We start from the raw sequence: 11378 nt of genomic DNA on the forward strand, positions 1-11378 counted from the left end.
AAAACAAACATGGCGGCGCACAGGCAGAACACGTTGAAATACGAGGGTTGTAATTTTTTACGACAAAGACTAATTTTAGCCACTTTAAGTGGTAAATCAGTAAAAATAACAAAGATTAGAGACAAAGACGATGATCCTGGTTTGAAAGGTACTAAAATAAAAGTTAAAATGTGTTAATATTACGTTCCTAAGACCTGGGCTAGGCCTAGCTAGTTGAGTTAGTAAAGAAAGGATAGTTAGACTAGCCGTAGAGGGCCCAGTCTAAGATAGATGTACAAATCAGGACGTTTCGTCCCACGGACATTTCGGCCACTTTGAATCACTCTTCCCGTGATTTGTTGATTTATACTTTTTTTAAATGGATAATTATTATATATATTTAATTTTTAATTTACACTAACTTTGTAATAATTTAATTTTAAACAATTAATACACACAATGATGACATCACATGTGATTTTTATACTTATTATTATTTTTATTTATTCAATTTCTGCCATATACATAACAAAGAAGACAAAACAATTATAAAAGGAGGCACGGTTAGGGTTTTTTTATGTATGTGGTTTTTACTGAACATTTAATTGATGAAGAAGATGGGTGTGTGTTGGGATGCTCCACTTGAGGGCAGGGTTCATGGAATGTACCATTACCTGATAGGGGTGCTTCATAACATTTTATAAATTATATATTAGAGTTGTTTGTAGCTCTCTTCTCAAAGAGAATAGGTCAATATTTCGGTTTATCCAGGTAAGCTAGCACTTATAGACTTTTTGTTGATACAGATTTTGAAGCAAGCCTAATCCGCCTTCTTGATAAACTTACTAATGGTTCAAGAATTGAAGTCAATGAAACAGGTACTACTATTAAGTGTTTGATTACTATTTACAGCAGTATATTTATTTGTGCATGTTTTTTTGACGTAACATTTATTTGTGGTTAAGTACCCTGTATGAAAACATGTTATTATCTATTATGCAACAGCTCATTTTTTCCACAAAAAAATAGAATATTGTTCTCACCTACTTTTTAATGTTTTTAATGTTTTTGCTATTGTTGTATTTCATTTGGATATGAATTCCGAAATAAAGAGAAATGAATCAATGAATGAATTTAACTGTTTTTTTAAAGAAAATGTCATAAATTTATAACCAACAGTTTCTCAATTATTTTGTTCATTTCTAAGGCACTAGTCTTCTATACCAGCCAGGACTTTTGATAGGTGGAACACTGGAACATGAATGTAGTTTAGAGAGAGGTCTTGGTTACTATTTAGAGGTCTTAGTGTGTCTTGCTCCGTTCACCAAAAATTCTCTAAAAATAATTTTACGCGGCGTTACTAATTGTAAAGAAGACCCATCGGTATGATTATAAATATTATAATTATCAATTTTTATATATAATTAATAATAACTTGGATAAAAATTTTAAAAAAAAACAATTTGTAGTATAATTGTTTGTTGATAGTTTATCAGAATCATTTGTACTTGTTGTAGGTGGATATAATAAGAACAGTGACAATACCATTGATGACTAAATTTGGAATAAGTGAAGGACTTGAACTAAAGGTAAATAGGTGTTTCACAAACTTATAGATTCATGACTAGAAGTTGGAGAAGTTCAACATTTAGACTTTATTACAATAAATAATTTTCTTATCCATAATAATGAAAATTACATTACTCATATGGAGTGGGTAGTATCTCTCCTCTAAAATGTTCTTAAAAGCCTCTGTAAGTCACTCTTAATAAAGCGTGTCCAGCAACTGAGCTTGAGGTGTAAAATTTGAATCAATTTGTAGCACTTTCAAGTTCAGAGGTGGTTTGATTGCCATCAATTATTATTTAGTCCACTAATTAATTTCAATTACAACACATACTCTAACCAATGGATTACTTTCCATTCAACATTATGATGAATTCCTAGTAATTTACTTAAAATACAGTAGTTATAATATCATTTTAAATTGACTGAATAGGTCACAAGAAGAGGATCCAAACCTAATGGAGGTGGAGAGGTCATTTTTAAGTGCCCTGTACGTCGCAAGCTTTTACCGTTGCAGTTTGTGAAGCCTGGTAAAATCAAGAGAATCCGTGGAGTTGCATACGCCATGAGAGTGTCACCAGCAATGGCCAATCGCATTGTGGATTCAACTCGTAGTGTTCTTAACCAATTTGTTCCTGATATTTATATTTATACTGATCATATGAAAGGTGCTCAATCAGGAAAGTAAGTATGTTTTTATTTTTGAATATCTGATATAAACATTGAACAGATTTTGGAAAAAAAATTACTCAACATTTGTATATTTGAATGATGATAACTAACATACACAACCATCTTTCGGGGCAGAAAAACAATTTGGTGATAGTTGGAATCTGACATAATGACGTAGTATACTAACCTAAATTTGGCCTAATCAGATTGGAAGCTTGATTTATTTGATAAATTCCAAAAACTGACTTACAATCCCTGACAGTTCTGACTCCCAAACTACAATAAATAAGTCAACATCATTGCTGGCCATTTTCAAACCACTGCAGGTTGAGAGCCTTTTCAAGTTGACTCTTGTCTAGTTTGTGCTATTCTCATCCATGTTATTCTAAGTGCTTGGGAAATATCATCGTGTGATCTCTTTAGTGTCTTACACAGTCATTGACCGCTTTTGTCCTAACATCAGTCTGTCATGCTATAAAGATATTATATTGTACTAAATACACTACAGTATACAAAACAGTTTATTGTTAATGTGTTACAATGTTGGTATTCACAAGCTTCAAAATTAAAGACTACAATTTGTTTTTTTACTAATGAATAAAAAGTTTGTTTTGATATTAATCTTGCATAAGATCTCCTGGATTTGGCCTTTCGTTAGTTGCTGAAACTACAGAGGGCGGTTTTCTTAGCGCTGAAATGTCATCTAATCAACCTGGTGAGCAGCCATCTATACCAGAAGATATTGGAAGACAGACTGCTCAGTTATTACTTGAAGAAGTGTATAGAGTAAGTCATTGTAACTATGTGAAAAATGTAGTGTAGTTTGTTGCTTGCTTACCAGGAATGAGACACCTATACCAGGTATGAGACACATATACCAGGTGTTATCTTTTAAGTGTCAGGCTTTTATTTAAAGATGTCTTGTATTTTGCTTATTAACATGTTTGATTTAATTTTATAAATACAAAAACAAAAATTTGGTCAATTTGTATGTACCAGGGATAGCCTTCTAAATCTCCAAAGGGGGATTTACATCCTAAGAGGTCCCCTAAAAAATGTGCCTAAAGTAATTTGTATACAATATTGGTATTTTCTATTAGGGTGGATGTGTTGATAGTAGACATCAAAGCTTAGCCTTGTTGTTTATGGCATTAGGACAATCAGATGTTAGCAAGGTACTAACAGGACCTTTATCACCTTACACGTAAGTATAATAGTACACTGTTGTGTTAATAATTTGATTTGAGCTAATTAAAATAAATAATTTAAATTCTGATAGCAAGGATTAGCCCAAGTTTTAAAGGTATTAACTTTCTAAATCCTTGGTCAAAAGTGTTTAGCTAATTCATCAAAATGTATGGTATGTGCAGTATGTGATTTATAGTAGAGATTACAGAACAACCTTGTAGCCAGATTAAAGCTGCATTGAGTATTGTACCTATTTCACTTCCTGGGATGCTTCCTGTTTTAGAAGATCACTGGTTATCTATGAATAAAATACAATCTTAACTTACGTAAGGATGCTTTTGATTTGAGAGGACCAAAGAGCTACAGATAATAATATGTCACTGGTCATCAATTGAATCTTGATTGTCAAAACTTAAACAGACATCCCAATGTCCTCGCATGCACACAATGTATTAACAGGACAAACTATCTCCTAGGCTGCTGCAAATCAAAAGCTTCCTAATCATTCTAATAATGATATCCTGTATTTATACATACAGTAATGCCTAACGGTGCAATACCTAGGCACTAGAATTATAGGTTTGAATTAACCCACATATGGAGTTTTCTAATATTGGATACTCCTTTTTTTTTATTACAGAATACAATTTTTACGACATTTGCGGGATTTCTTTCAACTAATGTTTAAGATAGAAGTTCAAAAACAAGAAGATGAGGAGCAGATTGGAGCCGAGAAGGTTTTATTGACGTGTATTGGTGTTGGATTCTCAAACTTAAGCAAAACTATTTTATAATTTAATTTTAAAAACTGATTTAATTATGGTGCTTCCATCATTTTTATTTTGTTCACACCACATAATGGATTGAGTTTCCATTTGACCCCATGCATAATGCTTTAGAGTGTAAAGCTGTGATTATTCGCCAGTGTGCAATGACACAAACCAGAATCCAGAGAGTAAAGCAAAATTTCACCATCACTAGTGCATTACAGGAGAGTTTCATTTTTTACAATTATATTGTAATTATTGTATACATGTTGTAGATTAAATGAAATCATTGTAAACATTGCTTAGTCGTAATACATTTTGGGTTTATGTCTATAGCACACTTAAGCACCTTTCTCACATGCATTCCTGGAAAATGTTGTTATATAGGCTTGCAATGAGGATGTTTCCAACACAATATTTATTGAGGGTGGTTTTGTTTGCATCTATGCAGTACATCTGCGACAGTCTCAGCAATTCATTAGTAACTGTTCTACAGTTTTTTACTTTAAACAATTTGTCATCGAATGCTTGTAACATCCTAGTACAGTAATATTACTATAGGTCTTTATATAGCAGATATATGGGGTTCGAATCCTTTATAGTTAGAGGGTTAAGTTCAATTATATTTAGGAAGTAGTTTGGCTATCTTTCCACGTAAGGAGTCCCCAACTCATTTAAGGGAAAAAAAAAATCGCCTCCCGGACTTAACGTATTTGTTTCGTATCCTGTCGTCTCATAAAGTAGTCAGAAATGTTTGTAAATGAAATGAATGACATTTAATATTTAGTTTTTGTAATTTAATTTTCAATATAACTAAATTATTCTTCATGTAAATGAAGATTACAATCATTTTGTAGACATTTAAATAAAATGCATTATTAAAAACTTCTTTAAAGTAAACAAACTTGATAAGAACTGGAGAAACATCAATTTCTACAACACGATAAACTTGTTAAAAATGCAATAATAAATGTGATAAATATGCCAATTTTCAAACCACTTAAGAGGAGACTCTACCTCTGCTGCAACAGCAGACTAAAATAAATTTAAACTTACAATAAGGGGCAGGGTTTTCTAAAAGGAATAAAAAGTCTATGAATAATACTAAAACAAGTAGTTGATATATTGCATTTAGCTCTATTGTTTTGTTATTTAATAGCCAGACATGGTAACATTCACACACACTGTTGAGAAGGAATTTGTAGACAGTGATCTGTGGTAGCGGCGGCGGCACACCACCAGCCTTAAAATGTGCAGAAACTTAAAGCAGCAAAAGCTAATTATCTATAATTCATCATGCGTTTCTTTGTCCTCTTCTTCGTCTTCAGTGGCATCAGCTTCTGGTTCTGGCGTCTCTTCATCTTCATCATCCTCTTCCTCCTCCTCCCCTTCTTCTTCCTCTGCCTCATCTTTCCTTTTCTTCTCTTCCTCCTCTCTCTTTTTCTTCTCTTCTTCATCTTGTGAATCTTTCATTTTTTTTTCTCCAGTCTGTAAAATATAAAGTATAATATAGAATACTTTATCATAGAGTTATACAAATAGCCAATTTGGTTGTTACAAACTTATTCAAAAACATGTCAGATTCCAACTATCACCAAATTGTTTTTCTGCCCCGAAAGATGGTTGTGTATGTTGGTTATCATCATTCCAAATGACAAAGCTATATATTTCAAATAATGTACAATTACATACCTTTGTTGCTTCAAATAAATCTTTAGCCTGCGTTTCTGCTTCTTCGATGTCATTACCAATATAAATGTTATCAAAGATTGTTCCAGATTTTACCTAGAAAAGAAAGACATTTAATATTTCTTGTTGGAATAGTTGGGTACAACAAATTTGCATACAAATGTGTCAAGCCTCTATATCAATATATCATGTGTAGTATTTACCTGCCATAAATCAAATCCTATAGCAGACAAGTCTTCCTGTTTGTATAATTCATCGTCGGCTTCGTATTCAGGATTATCTATTTCTGGATGGATCCATTTGCCTTTATAATTTGGATTATCAATCTGTTTTGGTTTCCATTCTCCCTGAAAATAAAAATTAATGTTGTATCACATTGAAAATATACACGAATACACATGATGTTGTATCACATTGGAAAGTATACACAAATACACATGATGTTGTATCATATTTCACTACACAGCATTATCAGTAAGTAATATGCTGAACAATAGTTCATAGAGCCAAATCGAGATACATCGCGATAATTCTATGAAAGATGCATCAAGATATTAAACATGCTAAATAACAAATTTACAATAATTATACATAAAAAATTCCCTTCAATCAGTACAATCCTCTCCTCAAAACCATAAATCGACCCCTTATTTGATAAATATAATAATGGCGAAATATTCAAATTATTGCATTTGTCAGATTCCAACAATCACCATAGTAAAGTCTGCCCCGAAAGATGGTTGATGTAAGTTGATTATCATCATTCAAAATTGCTTTTCCTAATAAATTCAAATCAAAATTGCAACATTTTAAAATGGTTACTTACTTTGCACCCAATACCTTTCTTTAAATCTTATTAATATCATAGAGCCAAAGCGGGATACATAGCAATAATTGTTAAACCTTTTTATTTGTTTTTATTGCATTTGTTATTTAAATTGTGCAGTATTTTTGTAAATACGTTTTTAGCAATACGGCTGAACAAATAAATTTACATTCATTTAATCAATTCTATACTTTTATGTTAATTATTAAAACATGTTGTTTACTAAAGTACTAAGTTCTTTTGCTGCTCACCTTGTATTCTGGATTGTCAACCTGAGGTGGTTCCCATTCTCCATCCATTTCATCATCCCAGTCTTCTGGTTTCTCTGCATCAGGATCAGAGATGAATTCGGGCTTTTCCCAATCCTACAAAAAAAAACAAAGGTGGTTGTTGTTTAATGTTGGGATCAACTGCTGATTTGGCGCCGGAATTGTTAATAGGGTTATTCCATTAAAAAATAGGGTTGTGGATGTTTATTGTGTGCAGGTACGTCATTACATTTTTTTTATAACATAATTTTACTTTCTATCGACCAGAGATTAAGAAAAAAAAGATTGAATAAATGAATGAATAAGGTATTGAGTGTGTTTTCCTTTCCTGGCCTGTTTCAACTGGAAGTTTCATAAGCTTTATAACATTATTAGTACTATTAGAATAGTACATTATTAGTACTATTAGAATAGTACTATTGAATACAACTATACATTACATGTTGTACAAGCACAATTCAGCAAACATTGGTTTATGAATTTATTAATAAAATTTGGTAAAACAAATGATCATCTGTGCTATTATTGCAAAATCTGCTGGTAACCATTGAAATTATAAAATATATCAACAATAGACATCTATTGTTATAGAAATTGTACAGACTACCATCATAAAATTAATTGAAAGATATGCAATTGATTAGTATTGAGGCAGCAAGACAATGAAAAGTACCTCTGGTTTGGCGTCTTCTGGGTCATCAATCTTCTCATTATCATCCCAATCTTCAGGCTTGGATGCCTCTGGGTCTTTGATTGTCTTTGGTGGCAGGAAGTCCCAGTCTTCCTCAAGATTACCAGACTCTGCTTTCTTGTTATCAATGCGTACTTCATACGTGTTATCTGGTTTCACTATCAGTGTGTATAAATGTGTGAATTCATCATCCTGAAACAAAAGAATTTTTAAATAATTATTGACATCAGTGTCACTCAATCTATGGAGCTAATTTTATAGCTCCATTCTCAATCTATGACGGGTGCATTAAAACAACAAAATATTAAATAGCAATCAATTTACAATAAATTATACAGAAAAAATTCCCTTCAATCAGTACAATTCACTCCTCTTCACGACCCCTTATGTGATCAAATATATTAATAGTAAAATGTTAATCACAAGGTTTAAATTATTGCATTTGTCAGATTCCAACAATCACCATAGTAAAGTCTGCCCCGAAAGATGGTTGATGTAAGTTGATTATCATCATTCAAAATTGCACTTTTTTATGATTTCTTAATAAATTTAAAATTGCAACATTTTAAAATGGTTACTTACTTTGCACCTAATATCTTTCTTTACTAATAAATTCTTTCCTTTGTAATGGAAAATGACGTGAACTTTTTTGGTTCCTGGTCCGCAAATATCTGGCCCTGTAAATTAACGATACAAATTAATAATCACCTTTTAATCTAGTTATTATTTTTAGAAATTTAATTTCAACCTCATCCAATCGTAACTACATGTAAGTCGCGTCTAAAACAGGATAAATACAATAAATAAGTACACAATATAAATATTGATGTCAATTTCTGTTAAGAACTAACTTAAGTTTTTATTTCAAGTACCATACTTACCAAACATAATGGCGTACTGAGAATCACCATGCATATCTTCCTGATCAAGTGTGGATGGGAATATTTTAAGGTATCCACCACCACAATCTATCTTTTGTTCATGTTTTACTGTAAATTGGATTACTAGATCACTTCCCTCTGTGTTTACTTTATCAAAAGTTGCTGAAATCCCATAGAATCTTGCATCTTGAGTTGTCTGTATACCTACATTGATTGATGAAAATTATGTGTTAACTGAATACAATAATTTGAATGCCGGCACTATGTATAATTTTGTAGGGCCTCTTCAAGTCAGCTGTACTGCTGTAGTACAGCTGTTAGAGCTACCCTTTTGTAAAACAAAGTTGAATAAATACATTTCTTATTTAACAGTATGAAACAGATTGCCACAAATTGTTATTATAATTGCATACATCATTTAACTAGTAACTTCTACTGTAGAATGGTCGAATGTATCAAAAGTGGGTTTGAATAAAAGTATATCAGTATGCCTAATTATTGAACAATAATTTGTACCTTTATCTTTTTCTGCATCACCATAAAATTTTCCAGCAGTTAGCTTCCATTTTCCCTGTTGATCTGATTTGTGTTTTGATTCTACCCACCTTTTTTCCCATGCATCTATATAACAAAAACCCCAAAAAACAGATGTTTTGTTAGTATTCAAAATTACTATCAGTAATTAGTAATTACAATATTAATTAATTGTAGATTTTAGAGATTGTAAAGTTTTAAGAACACTCTAACAGATGTGATTTTGGGTCTGATAATTTTTCAGTTTACAAATTTAACAGAATAAAATGTTATAAATAAATATGAAGAATAAATTGATTTTTTTTTAAAGAGACGAGAAATTGAACGGCCAAGCTAGTAGTGCGACTGGACTCATATGCGACTATGGTGGGGCTACCTCTAGAGACTAGGCCTAAAGTACTATGTTTACATCTTATTATGTGTTCAAATTCTGCACAATTTTAAATTACGCAAGTAAATTCTGGCGCAAATTTAAATTGCACAAATTACGCATAATTAGGGCCTAGGCTAATTGGTGAAAGTAACCAACATCTAATAAAGTACGCCGTGGCTAAAGATACGGTACCGTATCCTAACTTCCGTTTACTAAAGGTACGGTAATCAGCCAATGGGGTGATGGTACGTGTGTGACGTCATCGTATAAGGACTTTGGATTTTTTTTCACATCGAGTCTGTAGAGAATGGCTATCGGCGGCGCCAGGCTGCATGGATGTGTGCGCTGATGATTCTGTGACTCGGCCTCGGGGCTAGACCTAGCAATGTTGAATCCAGAATCGTTGATGCTGTAGTAATAGAGCAAGATCATGTGGTTGGTGGACGTTACATAAAGCGTTTAAAACATGCACTCAATCTCAAATATTATTTCATTATACAACATTAAACACTACACTACAGTAGAAATATGTTGATAGCCAAATTGGAAGTCAAGAAGGAATTAATTCAATGTTGGAAATTGTGTTGCGTCTAGTTCATTCGTCCATAGGCCTATACTGTAGTTACTATGAGGGTTTTATTTTTATTCCAAATGGCCTATTAGGCCTATATTTTTTAATAAACTTTGTTTACGGATGGTGACCATAAACAAAATGCAAATGCGGACAATAAAGGGGCCCTCAAATACTATGATTTAGACAATAGGCCTAGCCCCAGGTCTTATAGTCACAGAAATCAGCGCACACATGCAGCTGACCCTAGCCTGGCAGGCCTGGCAAACTCACATACCGAGGCTATAGGTTATAGCATGGTTATAGTACGTAGTAGGCCTCTTTTGAAACGGTAAATTTCTGTATTCTAGAATTAAAATCAACATGTTTTGGCCTATCAATAATAATAGGCCTAGGCTACATTTAGTTTTGTTACACACGACGGGGATAATAGCGATAAATTATTAAATGAAGCATATTATTAAAGAAAATGTTAAGCCGCCGGTTGATCACTGTTTTCGCGATATGAAAAAAAATCCCAAGTCCCTACTATACAATGACGTCACACACATTATTACCAGCACCCCATTGGCTGACTATGACATAATGCAATTTTACCGTACCTTTAGCAAACGGAAGTTAGGATACGGTACCGTATCTTTAGCCACGGCGAATAAAGTAGGCATTGGTTGGTTAAAAAAGCTCGCATAACAATAGCATGCACATTTTATTCATACATAGGCCTATATCTTAGAGAATTATTCATATATATTATTATTTATAAATTATAAATCATTCATTAAAATCAATCAAATCATCGACTCGTGACACGACAGTTCCAGCAGTTGAGACTTGAATGAATTGAATTTCTAGGCCTAGGCTAATTAAAGTATTAAGCTATATCATGGTTTGCAATATGCACTCTCTCTAACCCTAACCTTGGCCTATTCTATCAGTTGATCACCAGCAGTTTCCGATCTTTCATAAGGCCAGCATAGCCTTCTAGCTAGCCTAAATAAGCCCGGCGAAGAACTCCCTATGCAAGACATCAGGCCCCGCATCTATCGGGCACTTCCACATTTTAATTTACTTTTTTAGTAGGGCATTCATCATACTTACCATCATCAAATTGTTCTTGAAAATATACAGTAGCATTACTGATTACTGCACTAAGTGCAACTATGAGAAATAACAAAAACTTCATGTTGTGAGTGAATTTTAACTGAAATTTATCACCTACACACACTCCCCACCGCCTATAGAAAATAATATCTTTGCTTCTATATTCATTCAGCAGAAGTTAAAACACATCATATACCATTTCCACGTGAAAACGCCGACAGATGGCCAAACCTGATTGGCTCGAAACCCAGGGTTATGAAGTTTTGTCCAA

General features: G+C 32.9%; 2 protein-coding genes across 2 annotated transcripts; one reads left to right on the forward strand and one right to left on the reverse strand.

The window, feature by feature from the left end:
* The first annotated feature begins 9 nt into the window (after positions 1-9).
* LOC140052350 (RNA 3'-terminal phosphate cyclase-like protein) lies at positions 10-4964 on the forward strand. Its single transcript, XM_072097877.1, has 8 exons — positions 10-148; positions 786-857; positions 1187-1362; positions 1497-1568; positions 1979-2229; positions 2850-3003; positions 3318-3421; positions 4046-4964. Exons 1-8 carry the CDS (start codon positions 10-12, stop codon positions 4197-4199), a joined length of 1122 nt encoding a protein of 373 aa, XP_071953978.1. The 3' UTR covers positions 4200-4964.
* A 99-nt stretch (positions 4965-5063) lies between these two features.
* Positions 5064-11280, reverse strand: LOC140052349 (calreticulin-like). Its single transcript, XM_072097876.1, has 9 exons — positions 11105-11280; positions 9045-9149; positions 8529-8732; positions 8230-8324; positions 7630-7839; positions 6939-7052; positions 6065-6208; positions 5865-5957; positions 5064-5660 (listed from the first exon to the last, which is right to left on the reverse strand). Exons 1-9 carry the CDS (start codon positions 11187-11189, stop codon positions 5457-5459), a joined length of 1254 nt encoding a protein of 417 aa, XP_071953977.1. The 5' UTR covers positions 11190-11280; the 3' UTR covers positions 5064-5456.
* Positions 11281-11378: the final 98 nt, after the last annotated feature.

The sequence above is a fragment of the Antedon mediterranea genome, chromosome 6 (genome assembly GCF_964355755.1).
Source record: "Antedon mediterranea chromosome 6, ecAntMedi1.1, whole genome shotgun sequence".
In the NCBI taxonomy this organism is placed as follows: Eukaryota; Metazoa; Echinodermata; class Crinoidea; order Comatulida; family Antedonidae; genus Antedon; species Antedon mediterranea.

Excerpts from the sequence above, each read along its gene's own strand:
- LOC140052350 (XM_072097877.1), top strand. The coding sequence starts at position 10 with ATGGCGGCGCACAGGCAGAACACGTTGAAATACGAGGGTTGTAATTTT. Across the intron at positions 1,363-1,496 it reads ATTGTAAAGAAGACCCATCG|GTGGATATAATAAGAACAGT; the intron begins GTATGATTATAA and ends TACTTGTTGTAG. Across the intron at positions 1,569-1,978 it reads GTGAAGGACTTGAACTAAAG|GTCACAAGAAGAGGATCCAA; the intron begins GTAAATAGGTGT and ends TTGACTGAATAG.
- LOC140052349 (XM_072097876.1), bottom strand. The coding sequence starts at position 11,189 with ATGAAGTTTTTGTTATTTCTCATAGTTGCACTTAGTGCAGTAATCAGT. Across the intron at positions 7,840-8,229 it reads AGAAAGATATTAGGTGCAAA|GATGATGAATTCACACATTT; the intron begins GTAAGTAACCAT and ends CTTTTGTTTCAG. Across the intron at positions 7,053-7,629 it reads CAGAAGACGCCAAACCAGAG|GATTGGGAAAAGCCCGAATT; the intron begins GTACTTTTCATT and ends TTTTTTTTGTAG.